Genomic DNA, 18,273 nt, shown 5'->3' on the forward strand with positions numbered 1-18,273 from the left:
CATGTCCTCGCTGGCATGGTTAATAAATCTGAGCAACGCATGGGCCATTTGTTGAAAATACATATTTTTCTCTTTGGGGGGAGGGGGGCTCGTCTACCCAAATCCAAGACTGTACATTAAGTTCCAATTTCATTTTTATGAACAAAACAAATCAGTAGCTCTCCCAAGCAGTGAGGCACAAAGACTGGAAAATGACCCAGCAAGCACTCACATAGAGACAGATGTTGCCATCAACCTGTTACATTGACATTTACCTGAATGAGGTTGGCAGCTGGGTTCCTTCTTTTCTCAAAGTGTTTCTGACGGTGCTGTTCTTGTACTTTTAATGCAAAACCTGAGCCAAGAATGCCCTGGAACAAAATACAAAAATAGTACTTAAAATTTTTTTCGAAAGGACTATTAAGTAAGACAAATATTTAAAAAAACCCTCTAAAATGAGTCTGAGAAAAGACAAACATTGTGCAACCTGTTGGTAAACATATTACTTATTAAAACAAATACTATTTACCTCTGTTATAACACCACTGGCAATGGCAAGTTCTGAGGCAAGCCTGTCAAGAAATGTAACAACTTTTGTTCTTGAGTAAATCAACCAGGCAATGCCATTTATGATTTCTTATAGTGTGGTAAGAGGCACCACAATTATAAATAAAAATCTCAATTTTGAAAAGTTTGTGTGTGTGTGTGTGTGGCCTTCTCCGTGACACTTCTTTATGTTTAAGTTAGAGTAAATGGTTGTATCCATTTGGAATTGGGGGGCATGATGGAGTTTAGAGGATAGGAATTCTGGTTTGGACAGAGGTGGGTTTAAAATTTGGGACAGTTAATGTCTTGCTACTGTAGACATGGGAGTTTTTCTAGCACTTTGATGATACTCTGAAATTTTATATTTTCCATTCTTGAAATGGTGGGGGCATATTTAAAATCTGTCCCAGCTTAATGATCCATGATGCTATATTTCTACACCTACTAAAGTAAAGTGAAAGGGGTGGGGGGAGACAGCTATCCAGACACTCAATTTTGAAGATAGTAAGTTTTCCATTTTGCCTGTTTATATAATAAAGACAAGAGCACGGGTTATTGCAAAGCACATTCCTACTTCCCTGAGTTTTAATCTCATACTTTTAGCATTCCTTACCTTTTTGGTTTTAGCTCACCTATTGAGATTTTAGGGTTAGTAAGACGAGTTGTCTCTCCTAGGTTTATATTAGTACTTTGGCTAAGTACTTTACTTCCTTCTGCTTATCATTTTGATCTGCCAAAATCCTGGCTCTTTGAAATGCCTCCTTCTTTGCAGTTTGTTTTGGTCTTACATCAGTGGAATCAAGATACTTTGTTTCAGCCTTACGTTGGCTTTTGGAGCTGCTGCATTCAGTCTCTGGGCTTTGTCCATAAGTCTCCACTTTATTGGCATGGGACATGGAGCTCCCCTGCTTTCAAGTCTGTGGATTTCACCGGCTAGCTATAAATTATTACCTTTTTATTAAACTTCAAGGAGTCTAACCCTTAGGCTAGAGATGGATGTCTTATAAGCACTGAGTCAGTATTTGCTGTAGATAGGGAATGGTTGTTTTTCTTTTCTTTATATTTTTAAAGTAGCTCTAAGATGGTCTAGGCTACTGTGGCAGGTGGTGGGGTTCTCATCGATAGGAGGTGTGAAGTCTCGGCTGGATGACAACTTGGGGAAGATACTTTTGGACTCTAGGTCACCTTTAACCTTCCTTCTTATCTTAGATGTCACAATTCTGAGCATATCCATGACAATAACCAGACAATCAGTAATGCAACTATGTTTAAAATACAGCTATATGATAATACAGTTTGCTATTAATGAGCAAAATCGACTCCATATTAATTAGGGTGAATGACTGTACCGTGAAATTAGAAATTACATCATAGGTTCTGTTTTCCATCTGTCTTTTTCTGTGATTGTCTCATGCCATCTGAGATCTTCATTAGGTTGAGGCTACATCAACCAAACTTCGTGCAAACATAAAAACCCAGTCTGTATGATCTTGTTTGTTGATTTAAACAACATTTCCCTCTAACTAGAGGTTATAAAAATGGTCTTCCAACTTCAGTCATTTATAACTCCTAAATTTTTCCCTGCTATTTGAAAGCAGGAAAGATTTATTTTCCTTTTAATGTTATTTTTCATGAAATATAAACATATAAAAGAATATAAAACAGAGTTTATATGACATATTTGTTGCATGTATTGTGTGTATGTACATTATGTGCATAGTGTATGTAATCCACTCATGGAGCATAATTCAGATTTTGTAGACATTAAATTAACAGCAATAGCCACCATTTTTGGGCACTTACGTGAAAATGAGGTTTAGAGTTAGATCCCTTTTGGAAAATAAAGACAGGCCCTACATAGCACGAACTCAGCATTTGCCAAACAAACTAAAATGTGCTAAAAATCACACTGGCATTGCTTAGAAACATATATTAGTAGTTGGCAAATGTTTACTACATATCTCTTGCACCAGATTGTACACTACAAAAGTTATTAAACCAGCTCTGCTCATTGTCTCATTATGGCTCCATTCCAATTTTCTTCTACCTCTTAAGTACATAGCTCAGTGAACCTAATGAAAGGTCTGCTAAAATGAAGTCCATCATGTTTTATATATTTAACTTATGAGAGATAAATATGATACAGATGTATATAATCCATGTGTGGTCCCTTCAAATATCAACATCAATATGATGAAAATTCTCAGAAATTGAGTTTTGTTTTAATTCATCATCTAAGATCATGTGACTTAAATCTTTAGGTTTTACGTTTTAGTGCTATGTTGAGAAGTGCTACATAAACAGTAAGTGCAGAGAAAATATGTTTTGGTAAATATTTTAAATATTTATCCCTTTTTACCTCCTAGATTTAAGGAGCCCACTGTGCATCTCACACAGGCAGACAGGCTCGACTGAATGATGCTCTTAGAAGGAAGGAAGGGAGCATCCGAAAGAGGAGAGAGGCCTGTGCCTGAGGACGATGCTGAGGAGCAGAGTACCTCTGCCTGCTCATTAGTTCTGGGATGTTGTGGGCCTCAAGGAAAGTGACGTCCCCGTGGAGTTTGGGAAGGGTGGCCTGCGTGCCTCTCTGATGTTCAGGAGAGTCCTTCTGCTTTGAAGACAGGTGGGGAAAGGTTCTTCTCTTTCTTGGTCCTTGGGTTTCCTGGGTGGGAGGAACCCCAGGCCAGGGATGGCTCACGACTCACCTCTAACTTTCCCAGCAAAATGTGCTCTCCTAAATCTTAATCACACGATGCTGTTGCAGGCAGGTACCTAAGACATAATGGCATTTCCAGCCACCTTGTTTTTTCTTTCTGGTATGGTATATATGGACCATTTAGTCTTTCATTCAATAAATAAGAACTCAGCACCTAATGTGAGGTTGCAGTAAGACATTGTGGTAAAGCCAACTTCTCTTGCCATTGTTAGGGAATGTTCTGTTCTGTGCAAGCAAGTTTTTCACATTTCCCACGGACATTAATTTAAATTGCATATATGAAAATTGTAATCACTTTATTGGGAAATCTTTCCAAGCATGACTGCTTCGTCTCTGACCTTTAACTTAGTGGAATGACATAATTTAACCTTCCTGTGAAAGTCCAGAGGTTCATCATGGGGACCGGTATTTGGCTGTGCTGGACTCCTTTGTTGTTAGTCTTCCACCATCTCTTCTTGTTACAATATTTGTTCAATCAGACTACCTCTCTGCCTTTGCTGTTTATAATCTTCAGAGAGCTGTGAAATATGTAGCTCAGCTTATCAGAATTTTCTCTAAATTAAGAACAGGTTATGAATTAGGTCTCAAGAGGCTCTCCCATGAGGACAGCACACACACGGCTGTCGATCTTAATAGCCCAGAGGTTGCCTCCGACCCTGTTTGTAGCTTTTCACCAGATCACAGAGGTTGTTTTATATGTGGTCTCAGGAGCATAAACACAAAAACAGCAGGTATTTTGGTTAAAAAAAAGCCCAAGAATGTGTCTTACTGTTTCTAAAAGTATTTTCATGTAGGGAATTTGATTATTGAAAGACTCTCTGCTCTGTTCTGGATTGTTGAGCTTGCCAGATAAGTTGATCGTGGATAAGTGAGATGTTTTTTTGACTCTCCTTGATTTTGTCACTTCACAACAGGAAACAATATATCTAGATTCATACAGAAAATGGAAGAAGCACTTCATGAAAGTTTTCTTCATGACAAGCACTTGACTTATATTACCACATTGGCCTTCACAAAATTTCTCTGGGTGCCATAATTCTTCCTCTTTCATGCAGATGAGGAAATGTACCCAAGGTTACTGTTATTGGCTGAACTGCATCCCTCCGGAATTCATATGTTGGAGTCCTAATTCCCAGTACCTTAGAATTTGACCTTACTTGGAGATCAGGTCTTTACAGCAGTAATCAAGTTACAAGGAGGTCATTAGGATGGGCCCTAATATAATATGCCCGGTGCCCTTATGAAAGGGGATTTGGACATAGACGGGTACAGAGGGAAGACCATGGGAAGATACAGGGCGAAGACTGTCACCCACGAGCCAAGGAAAGCAGTCTGGAAGAGTACCTTCTCTCATGGCCCTCAGAGGGAACCAACCCTGCCATCCCCTCGATTTTGGACTTCTCAACTCCAGAACTGCGAGGTAACAGGTTTCTGTTGTTAAAGCCACCCAGTCTGTGATACCTTTACAGCAGCCCCAGCAAATGAACACAGTCACGTTGGTAGTGCGTGACAAAACCACGCAGCACGTGGCTTTACATTCAAGCTAAGATCGAATGCTCAAGCGAATGCACAGTCTTTTCAGCGTCTTCTCTGTGGTCTTGTATGGTCTGGGGCCGAAGCAGCTGGTCAATCCAGAGTTGAGCTCCGGGTACGGGAACGACATGAGCATCCTCGGCGCTCAGTCCCAGGCAGAACAGGAGCCCCGTGAGCTAAAGGCCAGAGTGCTGAAAATCCCTAGTCCCTTGGTTTCCTTTGGAGGGGTGCTCTGGGGTCTCCGTTCAGCAGAGGCTGTGACGCAGCTGAGCGTCTGTCCAGAGCAAGAGTGAGGCTCTTGTTCCTTAAGCATGACCGCTGCCATGACTGTCACGCTCCTTTTTGTTGGCTCTTTTCCCCTACAAGAGGTGGAGTGGACAAAAGTGAGAGTTTGGGGATGGAGGCAAACTGTAATATTTTGACCAGCTAACTGCCTTTGAAGAAACAAGAAGATAAAATGATCAGAAAACAAACTTCATCTGTTGGGAAAATAATCAGAAGCTTGGGAGAAGATAAATGTGCTCTTCATTCTGATAAGATGCAGAAGCTGTTCATGAGGAAAAATCAATGACGATGACAGAAAGAATAAATCATCTGACACACAGAAAGCCTTTAAGGTCATATGCTTTTCACTCAAATGGAGAGGTAAATATTCCACTTGTCACATCCATTTCTTCAGCAGCACACGTTATAAGCCAAAATGGAGAGGTCAGTTTAAAAAGAAGATATCTTTAAATGTTTACACACATTTTAAATGTATTAGTAGCACGTTGACTGAGAGGTGATGCCATCTGAATTATTATTTGGTCATAAAGACCTAGCCGGGATAAAACTCCCAGGTTGAGCATCTCCAAGGGACGACCATATTTCATAAGTTTTCCAACGAGATGTATGTAGAAAGGTCAACATTACATCAATACAATTATATTTGTAAGCGATATAGATATGTTCCCGGGCATTCCAATTTGTGAAAGCTGATGCTAATAAACCTCTAAGATCTAATTTAAATGGCTTTATTTTTGCAAAGATACTCACGGCAGGAAGTGCAAAGAAAGAAATGCCAAGAAGCGCAAAGCCTGCAGAAAGCAATCTTCCCAGCCAAGTTAGGGGGGTTTTGTCTCCATAGCCAATCGTTGTCAATGTAATCTAAAAACAAAATAAATAGAACATGCAGCTTAAGTACTTGAGAGGAAAGTTAGGACCTATGAACAGGAGGCAAAGCCACTTTCCCACTAAATCATTATTCAACAAGCCTCGTTGGTGCATTTTATTACTGTGCCTTAATTTTCCGTGACGCATAACAGAGCTTCTCTTTGTTTAAGGAAGGGAATAACCTACATACTTGTTCCTTCCTTATAACACAATTTTCCATCTTTTCTAAGTGTATTCAAAGAAAGGTTATTTAAATAAGTGGATAACCATCAGTGATACAGAAATGATAGCACCATGGATTTAGGACTGGATCAGTACACAAAACAATAATTTATGTTAATTAAAGCTGTCTATTTATTACCTTGGCAGGCATTTCCTGGAGGTCTGGTGTGTGCAAGGTACGTGTTATGATTTGTAGTGGAACAAAAATGAGAGGTACATAGTTCTTGTCCTAAGATATTTACGGCATAAGACGGGAGACACGTCACACACAAATCATTGAAACACAGAATCGGGCAAGACAAGTATTATGATGGATGCAAAAATAATCTGCTATGGGGATTCAAAGAACAGATTGGTCATCACCATCTTGGGGGAGCCAAGGAGGCTTTATCAGGGAGATGTCAGCATCCCTAGGCTTTGAAAGAGAAGCAATATTTTGAGAGGCAGAAATGAAGAAGAGGGTGATCTAGGGAGGGAAAAGGGGTGGCCAGCCGCATAGCAGTGAGGACAAATAGGGTAGGTTCTAGAAAGTATAAGTTGTTCAGTTGGGCTGAGGCATGGTGGGTCTGAAGAGGATTAGTGGAAGAGATTAGCTAGATATGCTGTAGCTAGATCAGGGGGTGTCTTTGAAAAACGATATTTGGATCATGTCTCTGCCATGATCACACTGCTCTGGGATCTTCCCATGTGTCTTAGGACAAAGTCCCAGCTCCTCTCCGGGGCCCACAAGGTTCTGCATGACCTAGCATAATGATGGGGCAAGTGAACTGGGACTGTATGGGAGTGCAGAGTAAAGAGGTGTGTTAGGAAGTGCAATAGAAATGCGTTTGTTAATTGTCCGGGATGAAAAGGGAGACTAAGTCAACAAGGACTTAAACATTTCAAGGGGAAGATGGTTGTGCCATAAATAGAAATACGATAATGGGAAATAGAAGATTTTGGAGCAAAGACAGAGAGTTTGGTTTTGCAAATAAGTGCTTTTTAAATGATAGCATGACTCTGATCTAGAAATGTCGAGCAGGAAATTGAGATAAAGAGCTCAAGTCTTGAAAGAGAAATTGGGTTCGGCATGAGATTTGGGTTTTGGAATCAGGCACAGGATGATTGTTGAGGCTTCATGAATAAATGAGACCGCAAAGGCTGCAAAGAAGGGGTCCAAGGACACCTCAGGGAACAGACACTGAAGGGATGGGAGGGAAAGGAAAGTCAGAGAAGAATAAATGTTTTAAAAAGTAAGGGAACTGGAAATGGGTTATATAAATGGAAACTCAACAGAGAAGGGAGTTTCATAAAGGACCAGGTGATCCCTAGTCTCACAGTCTCATAGAAAACAGGACAGTGAGGACTGAGAAAAGATACTGGATATGGAGATCAATGGCCAGTGATTTCCAAGAAAGCGGTTGCTTTGGTTTTATCCTCCGACCTGGCCTTGGACAGTGGGGTTACATTTGAGAGGCAGAAATGACAGGAGACGATGCTCCAGGATACCAGACCTTTCAGAAACTTTCAACTCAGCTCCTGAGCCCTCCCCAGCTTTCTTCTCTCCTCACTTGCATGGTTTTTCTCTTGGTATCTTTGGTGGCTCCTCTTATGTAGCACCTCCTATGCTAGTCAACCTTTGACTGTTGGATTCTTAAGGTTTGGTTCTGAGTTCTCTCTTTTTAAAAATTTTATTCTTCTCTCACTTTCTTTCCTCTTCCATCCCCTCTTTTTTTCTCTTTTCCCAGGTGATTTTTTAAAAAGGTTTTATTATATTTATTTGAGAGAGAGACAGAGTGAGAGAGAACACGAGCTGGGGGAGGAGGGGCAGAGGGAGAAGCAGACTCCCCACTGAGCGGGGACCCCGACGTGGGACTCGATCCCAGGACCCTGGGATCACGACCCGAGCCGAATGCAGATGCTCAACCTATGGAGCCAGCCAGGCGCCCCCTTCCCAGGTGATCTTAAGTGTTCTCCTGGATTTAAATACCATTTTTATGGTGCACAACAAATTCATACCTCCAGGCCAGATTCTTCTGAGTTCTAGATTCACATATGTGCAGCAGGCTCCCTGCCGAGCAAGGAGCCTGATGCGGGGCTCGATCCCAGGACCCTGGGATCATGACCTGAGCTGAAGGCAGATGCTTAACTGACTGAGCCACCCAGGCATCCCTAAAACAGAAAACTTATTCTCCCCAAACCTGTCACTCCCCCAAATGCATTCCCTTGCTTCCTAATCAAGGGCACGACCGTCCACCCAGTTGCTCATGTCAGAAGCCTCAGTCGTGCTCATCGCTTGTTTCCCTCACTCCCTCCCTGAACTGATCAAGTCCCATGGGTTCTAACTCCCAAAGATACTGCCAAATCATCCCCTGCTCACTCTCTTCCCTGCCATGGTGTCAGGCCAGGCTGCTGGAGCAATTTCTCAATTGCTTTCTCTGATTTGGCTCTTGATTCCCTCCAGTTCCTTCCCCCTACAACTGTGAGGGAAATTATTATGTTACTTCCCTTTAAAAATTCTCCAACAGCTACTCATTGAATTCAGAATAGACTCTAAGATCCAAAGTGTGGCCTACCTGACCTGGTCTCCACCTACCTCTCCAAGATCATCCTGATTTCATCCTTGCTCACTGTACTTTGACCACAATGTCCTTTCAGCTCTTCAGATAGGCCAGATTATTTCTGCCACAGGGCCTTTTCATATACTGTTTCTGCAGCCAGAACTGCTCTTCTCCCCACCCTTCCCAGAGCTCCTTCTCATTCTTCAAGTCTTATCCAAAATACTTCATCATCAAAGTGGCCTTCCCTACCCACTCTGTCTACAATAGGGCCCCCAGTTACTTTCTATTTCAGCCCCTTGTTTCTTAATAGAACTTACCATAAGTGGTAGATTTCTGTATGTTTCTTTGTGGAGGGGGTCCTATTTCCTTTACCAGAAGGGAAACCGTGTCTTTGTTATCTCTCTAACATCTAGCATGATACTTTCCACAAAGTAGGAGGAACTCAATATATATTTAGTAAATAAATGAAGAATCCTTTCAAGAACACTGGCAACAAATGGAGTGAGGAAAATAGGGCCAGAACTCCCAGAAACCTCTGACTTGAAGGCGGGTTTTCTAGGATGTATTTGTGCATGTCTGCAGAGAGAGTGAGACTGAGGTGGGGAGGAAGAGCGGTAGCTTTATTACAGGGTAAGGCAACCAGGGAAGAAGGAAAATAAGATCAAGGGTACAGTTGGAAGGGTAGCCTTGGCAGCGTGGAAGGACGTGTCTTCTACCATAGGAGAAAGATGCGGACACAGTATGAGTGAAGGGCAGCGCTGGGAATGCCTGAGTTGGCTCTCTTCAATTCCAGTAAAGGAGAGAGTGCGGTCAGCTATGGGGAGTGAAAGGCTTAGAGCTTGGGGCAGTGACAGTGTGAGAAGGTGTCAGGGACAAGCCAACAGGAGGTCTACAGAACAGAGGAGGCTCATCCAAGGTTGGAGAAAGGGAATTTGTAGTAGAACTGAGTAGCCAACTTAATCACACATCACTGGCAGTATGAGGGGTGGGCTCTCCAAGGAATTCCCTGAGATTGCAGAAAAAATATTCCTGGTGCAATTTTATTATACGTTCCTAGTTCTTAAATATGTGGGAAAGATTTTAATTTATAATTTTTCTGCAAAATAGCCTAATCCTTTTACAGCAGTTTAATCATAATAAATGGAAGGAGATATTTCATGGTTGATCACAGCAATAATGGTACATTTCATGGTAAACTTTATATTCTAATAATACAGTAGTCCCCCCTTATCCATGAGGGATACATTCCAAGACCCCAGTGGATGCTTGAAGCCACAGATAGTACTGAATCTTATATATACTATGTTTTTTTTCCCTATACACACATACCTATGATAAAGTTTAATACATAAATTAGGTACAGTAAGAGATCAATGACAATAACTAATAACAATTATAACAATATGCTGTAAGAAAAGTTCTGTGAATGTGGTCTCTCTTAAAATATGATACTGCACTCACCCTTCTTGTGATGATAAAATGCCTAGCGATGAAGTGAGATGAATGAGGTAGGCACGGTGACGTCGCGTTTAGGCTAATACTGACCTTCTGACTAAACGTCAGGAGGAGGACTGTCTGCTTCCCGAGCGCAGACTGACCGCAGGTAAGGGAAGCAGTGGAAAGAGAAACCAGGGATAAGGGGGGAACTACTGTGCATTTGAGTTATTCTCCTTGGCTCATGGCTCAGAGAGCAGGTTTCTTTTTTGTTTTTTTTTTTTAAATCCAAAGAATGAGACACAGCAAAGTGATGATGTGCTCAGTGTTTCATTCTGAGTAGAGAAGAATGCCTGCTCTCTCTCATTCTGAATTTAGAGTTGCCCTCCCTCTTACAGGTGTGCTTTGTCAGGGAGAAAAGAACCCTGTGAACTCTGAGAGCGGCCCCCTGGAGCCCCTTGGGGGACGGCAAAGATGCTGCCCACCTTCTCTCTGAGCTGGGTTCCGGCTGGCAGATGACCCCATGTCCGTGGCTGCAGGGGGCTGGAATGGTTGGCAGCCTTGCTCAGGTGCAACCAGTTCCTCCACTCCAATTTCAAAGTCTCTCAGGATGTTGCTTGGTTGGAAGCATAGACATAGCCCCTTTGTTGCGGGCCTGGGCTTGAGAAGGATCTGGCAACCGGGTAGCAGTTTTGTCTCAGTCCATGCTGGGGAGCGGGACTTTTATTTCATGCCTGCTGGGAGCAGGTCACTTTTTGTAGCTGCAAGGGGGGCAACTGGGCTCCCTGATGGGGACAGACGGGTTGTGTCAGGGACGAAACTGACATTTCTAAGATGCACTTACAATAAAACGGTGTGAGCCTTCTTTACGAATTCACACTGACCCATCAGCTTGATCCGGTCGCTGACTTTCTAAGCAATGACCAGTTGCCTGCGATGAAACCATCCTCAGGTGAGGCCTGCATAGATGTTCATTGATTTTTCTGGATTTTTAGGCCAAGCTGTCCTTGAAATACCGGTGTGTCTCCGGAACAGTGCAACTACATTATGTTTCTTTTTTTCTTTTCCTAACCCCTGGAATGCCCTGCTAACGATTATCAACCGGTCCTTTGTACCTGAGCTGAGTGGCAGAAGCCCTCGTGGGGCCTATTCTCCCACACTTGTGCCAAACACTTGTGCCTCACTTTGGGCTCACACAGAAGCCCAAAGACACCAGCTCATCAGGGGAGCTCCTGGAACAGCAGCTTGTTTCAGAGAAACTTGAGAGGCCGCCTGTGTGATCTTCGGGGGCTGGAGGAGATCTGCCATATTGGACATAATTCCATTTTGAACCTACTTCCAGAGCTTCAGAGAGATATGCTGGTTAACATGGGCTGAACAGATTAAATTTTTAAAATGTATTTATGTATTTACTCATGTACTTACATACTGATTATTGATCCTTACTTACCGATTTTCGATTATGGTGTTTACAATATCCTTGGAAAGTCTGTGAGGTTTTGAATTTACTTATAAACTAAAAGATATATGAAAAAAATGTCAAATATCTCTTCCAGTGCAGTTGTAAGGGAGATGACTGGTTTCATTAACTGAGAGGATGCCATTCGTCGCCTCGCTTTGTGACCGGAGGCAGAAACTGGCAGACGCATCGTCAGGTCGTAGCCCGACAAGACGGATCGGGATCTGAGAGGGAACGGCCCACCTCAGCCTGCAGCTCCACCTTGGTCGACCTCAGGAACGCGGTAGTTTGAACTGTCTCTCCCGTTGGGCCATTTACTTGAAGCTGATTTAGCAGATGGGTACAGTTCAGGTAAATTTTTGCCCTCATATCGCATGTACTCAGTTGCAGCCATGCAGGTGAGAAAAGACATTTTCTGAAAAATCTGTGGGTTGCAAATGTTGGTATAAATGTGTGATTGTGGTAGCAAAGGTGGACTGGGGGCCCTTACTGTGTTTAGTCACTGAGAAGTCTTCCTCAGGAATAATGCTGCAAAACAAATGCAAATTCTGGCCCAAGCTTTCTTGATTTTTCTTTCCTCTTCCTTTCTTTTCCTTTTTTGGGGGATGGCAGATGCTATGGTCAGATTGTAGTTTTTTTTTTTTTCCTTCAATAACAGAATGAATTCCAGGCCAGTAGATATAAGCCTGTCCTTCTTCCCTTCAAGTAACAAATCATTAAACATATATTGGCCTAATTTTGAGAATGCAATTATGACTACTAGTTTATAGCTAATTCATTCATGTGAACAAGTTAAGAACATACTATTTGTAGATTTCCAAAGCACAGTATAATTTCCCCATAAGGCGGTCCTTCAACGGAGAACGATTCACCTGAGCAGTCTGTCAACAATCTCTTCCCCTACACACTCCTCTCCTCATGTCGCCTCTTCTCTTCTCTCTGGGCTACTTCCTGAACACCTAGTTTCAGAGTGTGTAGTCTAGAACCTGTGCAGAAATTTGTTCACCATAAACTAGGAGATGAGAAAGGTTTTGGGTGTGCAAATAGCAGACTCTCTCGTGGTGGTGGCATCATATAATGTGGGTGCTGCTGTGGCAGGCAGCTCAGGGCAATAGCATTCTCTGTTGTTCCTCCAGGCTCGTTGTCATGTATGTAACAACAGTAGTGACTAACATTTATCCAGTGCCTACACAGCCTAATCTCGTTTACTACACCTAGCAACTTTGTGTTTGGGTAATGCTATTTTCTCAATTTTATAGAGATAGTAAATGATTGCTGAATACCACACCTCTGCTAAATCATAACGACAGGGCTGGAAGCCAGGTTCCCTGACTGTAATTCTTCTGTTCTTTTCCATGCAGTATGTGCTCAATGTTTATGGACTAAAACTGAGCAAAAGTATTCAGAGCCATGTGTGAGAGGACATTACTAATGGAACAGACTTCTTAGGAAAGGCTTCCCCAAAGAGGCTTATGGCTGATATATTTCATACATCCGTGCCATCCAGGTAGGCACAGGACTTGTAGATGCTCCTAACAGCTAGGATGTTTCAGTGGGTAGCAGCTTGGGTATGTGTGTCTCAGTTTTTGCTTGGTGTTTAAAAGGAGAAAAATAATAACAAGAAAGAAGGAGGTAATAGTAGGAAATAACTCCAGGAAGACTTGTTCTTAAATTATTTCAGAATAAATCTAAAGCAACCAAAAAGGAGGAAAATAGTAATAGGAAATAACATCAAATGGAGCTCTGCCTAACAATCAGAAGATCCTCTTTACCTGTAGCTGCCAGTGCCTCAGCCATGAGTTACTTCCCCTTGACCCTCTTCTACTTCCTCTGTCATGAACATCCCTTCAGAACCCAGAACATCTTTTCATCGTAACCCCCAATTCCTAAGCCCCTTCTGTGCTTAAGCTGTGAGTCTGCCATGAAGTACATAGCTTTTTGTTCCTTTTGTTATAAAGGTGCTTCCATCTAACATCCATAACGAAATGTTTTTGCCAACAGTAGCCACCATCTTTGATTGGGCACTGGCTGTGGTCTTGGTACCAGGCCCTTTACATTGATTATTCCACTTACTTAACAAGCTAGGTGTTGTTATTCAATAGTGTGGAATTGTTTTCCGGGATCAGAGTTCTTTGAATTGTTATTGGCTTTGAGTAGTGCTGATCACACCCTGAATCCCTCCGAAAGTTGGTCTTGGGGGATAGCCTTTGTTATTTTCTTAAAGAAAGGAGGTTAGTACTTAGTATTCAGAATTCACTGAAATATTGTACCTATAAATCACGAATTGCATTTTGATACTTAATGTCAATAATTTGGGCTTTTTTAGTGAAGAGAATTTGCTATTTTTTAACTGAAGTCTAACACTTAGAAACACTCCAATTCAGGACGCTTTCATTCCTCTATTTATTCTGGATACTTCCATAGTTAGCAAGGTGTCCATTATGTGCAACATGGACAATTTTAACTAGAAAATATCCAGCCACATTTTATTAAGGTCTTGAACAATATATAATAAAAGGTATAGTGTTCTAAATTTATTTTATTTCACACTGGATATCCAGTTTATGTTCTTGTTATAAGGAATAGAAATAGGGGTGCCTGGGTGGCTCAGTCAGTTAAGCGTCTGCCTTTGGCTCAGGTCATGATCCCAGGGTCCTGGGATGGAGCCCCACGTCCAGCTCCCTGCCCAGTGGGGAGCCTGCTTCTCTCTTTCCCTCTGCCTGCCGCTCCCCCTGCTTGTGTTCTCTCTCTGACAAATAAATAAATAAAATCTTTATAAAAAAGAATAAAAATAATAAGCACTCTTGTTTGCTTTTTTGTATATTTTTAGGCTTCAATTTCATTAATGACTCAGTTAATATCAACAAACCCACTGTGGACCAACAAGGCCTTTTCCTAGAAGCTTGACATCTTGGAAGATTTTTACTTTGGCATTCAAGACCGGATTTTTTTTTTTTTTTAATGGAGACATAATTAGGCCATTCAAAGAACTTGTTAAGTACAGGTTAAGCTTCAGTCAAAATAGCACTACTGAAATGGAAATCAATGAAAATATGTTGCTTCTCCTCTGAAAGTCACAGATATGACCTTTGAAAACCTGCTACGTGGGTTATTCTGGTAAAAGAAATAAGCCAGTGACTAAGTGAGAAGCATATTAAGAGTTTCCCACACACTGTTTAATATACAATATAGCAATTCTGATTAGTAATAAGGAGAAAAGGAAGACTATTGGAAAGAAGGATAAAGAACTGCCAGGCTGAACTCATCAATGACTGCATTTCCATGGGACAGGTGCACCTGAATGTCTCAAGAATTTAAGTATGTTAGAATTATCAAAGAAAAACAAAAACTAAACTTAAATTCAAATTGTTGCTTAATAATAATAAATTATAAATAATAAATAATAAACTGTCTTCCCCTTGCTGGCTAGAAGAGCCTCCTGTTTTCTCAGTTTACACAGTTTATCACACAATGAGTCATAGATTTTCACTTGCCTTCTACATATGAAAGGTATTTTAAGAATGTCACATGACTGCTCTCTTCCAGGTTTTCCACCTTCCTCTTTTCAAAATGTCAATTAATGTGTATGGGGTAGGAGGGAGGGGCTGGGAACCAAATTATTACACCACCAGATTGCTTTGTTATCAATGGCACAATCTTGAAGACATTGACTCTGCTAATTTAAGAAAAAAATCCTACCTTCAGGTGAAGCTATTTCGGATTCTTATTCATTTTACTACTGCTATGTGGCCAATAAATATACCGAGATCTGTTCAATACAAGCCCTGACAAATTTTCTTCGTCCTTGACAAGAGTTCTAGCTCTCATTGATGTGCTTTTGGTGGGTAGCAGCACAATGCAACAATTGATAACTTAAATCTATATTCCACAAAACAATCATCTTATAAATATATATATTTATTTTTTTAAGTAGGCTCCATGCCCAGCATGGAGCCCAATGTGGGGCTTGATCAGATTGGAGCTGAAATCAAGAGTTGGACACTTAACCTACAGAGTCACCCGGGTGCCCCATAACTTATAAATATTTTGACCACAGTTTAAGAAAAGGATGTATTTTAATTTTGATGACAATCTAGCACTCAAGAAATATTACTGATGAATTTTTAGAGAACTTAACTTTGTTGGACCAAAGAGATGGGAAGCTGTTTAGACAATTACAAATGCTGTATATTTTCACAAAACACCCTTTTGGAATGTCTTAAGGAATAAAATAAAAAGAAATATAGTTTATATATTGCAGAAAGCATTCCCCTATCCTGTGACATTCTTATTAGGGCCCATGTTTCAATGACCGTTTTATAAATTCTTTACAATGCAGACAAGATTTTTGCTTTAATGGAAAACTATGCCTTGCTTAGAGCACACCTTTCCAGGTTATTGACTTCTGACTTTATGGGGCTCTGCATTTTTCATGGCTGTTGAACTATTCTGCAACTCTGTAAATTGTAGATAACTGGTAGCATTGCAAAATAATTCTTATCTATAGACATGTAAATAAATTCTGTCTAGGGGAGGTTTAATTGACTTCACTCTCACACTGTGGAAGAAGCCAGCTTTACCTCTGCTTGAATTCATTTCAATATTCTTGATCTTTATATGTTTCTGTTTTTTGGATAGTCCTTTAAACCAGATATAACATTGTACTGGTTCCCTCATTAATGACAAATTTTAAAAAAGGAGTTAAAATCTTTAGCACAGGTCTGTATGTGGCCATGATTTTTTTTATTTGTTTGGCAAACTATCCTTTAATAACAATTTAAATGAAAAGTAGGTTTTTGAGTGGAAAATTTTGAAATTAGGTGTCTATGATCTCTGACCTCACAGATGGTTACCAGTTTTCTCTTTTTCACTTCTTGTGCCATAATTTTACTATAACTTCCATTCAGCTACTATTCCTTTTTCTTAAACCTCAGATAAATTTTTGATGAGTGGTAAACCGATGCAAAATTGGTCATTTAAAATCTGTGCTCCACAAAGTTAAGAAAAACAAACAACCTTATCAAGATTTTAATCACAGTTTAAAAAAATAATGTATCCTTATTTTGGCAACAATCTAGCACTCAAGAAATACTTCTGATGATTTATAAGAGAACTTAATTTTGTTGAGCCATAAAGATGGGAAAACTCTTTAGACAATTTTAGTGGTGTATATTTTCACATAACTCTCTTTTGGAAGTTAATGTTTTTATTGAGACCTTTCATAAATGATTCATAGAAATCATTACACTGTATTCAAAGGAAACATTTCACAACATCCAAAAAATAAAAACAGATTTTTATACTTACTGTGCCCCACCAGAGAGCATCTGCATATGTAGAAAACTCTTTATTGGCATCTTTTTCCACAAGATAGACAAGGAAAGATGAAAAAATAAGAACCAAAAATCCTATGTACCAAGCTGTGATTAATTCCTAGATATAAAAGGAATGAAAGACTGTTAGAGGTAAAAAAAAATCTGTGAAAAAGGAAAAAAAAAATCTATGTATTCATTTTACTACTTTTTGGATATTTATGATTGTGTGTGTGTATATATATATGTATATATATATACATATATATACATATATATATATATGCTTATGGAATTTACTTTTTTACTCAGAGGATGTCCCAGTGAACAGAAAAACTTCCTTGGTCTTTTTTTATGGTTGCACAGTATTCTAAAGACATGGGTTTACTCTAATTTATTTGGGGCATGAGGACTTGAAAAACATTATTTTTTATTTGGTAACGCTGACACACAATGTTACATTAGTTTCAGGTGTACAACATCGGATTCCACATCTCTGTACATTATGCTGTGCTCACCACAAGCCTTCTGTCACCACACAACCGCTGTTACAGTATCACTGAGTACCCCTGTGCAGAGCCTTTTAGTCCTGTGACTTGGTCATTCCACAACTGCAACCCCGTCCCTCCCTCTCCCTTTCACGGATTTTGCCTCTTCTCCCACTCCCCTTCCCTCTGGCAACCGTATGATGACTTTTAAATAATCCATTATACGTTGTGCTTTAACCAACCTCTGAAATGACTAAGTTTGCTTGATGGGTTCATTAAATATTCCACAGCAATCAGCGAAAAACTTTCAGAAGTCTTCAAAGCTTACCTTGCTGTGAGCATAAACCACTGAACCTAGTAATTTCCAAGTGCCTCCCCTTCGGTCCATGCGCACCATGCGGAGGATCTGTAGGAAACGGAGACTTCTGAGTGCAGACGTGGCAAAAATATTACCCTGAGTTTTTGCAGAAACAACTGCTATTGAAGCGATAAGAACAATGGTATCTGAAAGAAACAGGTTGAAGTAGCCATAAGTAGCAGGACGTGGAAGTTTTATTGCTCAAAACAGTGTTTCAGAAAGGTTCGCTTTGACCTCTGTGAGGCACAAATAAACAGATCTTGAGTCCCAGCCTGGAGTGGTGCTACTGGGGATCTGTGACAACTGAAGAGCGAAAGTGCAGAGAACAGGATCTCCTTATTGCCTTGGTTCTGACCCTTTGGCTATTCTATGCATGCAATTCTGAACCTTTTGCTACGTAACCTTGGAAGAACTGGATGGACAATGGCCTTTGGAAAGTTCGGTGTTCCAGGGAGCATGAGGGCTGTTTTGGTTCTGGTTTCATTGGCATTCCCGTCCTCAGCCCTAACACGGTGGATTCCTGCTTGATGCCAC

At 40.7% G+C, this 18,273-nt stretch overlaps 1 protein-coding gene across 1 annotated transcript in view; it reads right to left on the reverse strand.

Moving 5' to 3' along the window:
- Nucleotides 1–18,273, reverse strand: part of KCNQ5 (potassium voltage-gated channel subfamily Q member 5) — a 495,907-nt gene that overhangs the window by 81,749 nt on the left and 395,885 nt on the right. Inside the window, exons 4-7 of the mRNA XM_028097505.2 lie at nucleotides 17,710–17,885; nucleotides 16,889–17,014; nucleotides 5,810–5,920; nucleotides 255–350 (exon numbers count right to left, since the gene is read on the reverse strand). Coding sequence (XP_027953306.2) covers nucleotides 255–350; nucleotides 5,810–5,920; nucleotides 16,889–17,014; nucleotides 17,710–17,885 — 509 coding nt within the window. The remainder of the gene's footprint in view (nucleotides 1–254; nucleotides 351–5,809; nucleotides 5,921–16,888; nucleotides 17,015–17,709; nucleotides 17,886–18,273) is intronic.

Source organism: Eumetopias jubatus, unplaced genomic scaffold, assembly GCF_037043125.1.
Source record: "Eumetopias jubatus isolate StellerSeaLion01/CBP00866 unplaced genomic scaffold, mEumJub1_p1.0 scaffold_6, whole genome shotgun sequence".
Lineage (NCBI taxonomy): Eukaryota > Metazoa > Chordata > Mammalia > Carnivora > Otariidae > Eumetopias > Eumetopias jubatus.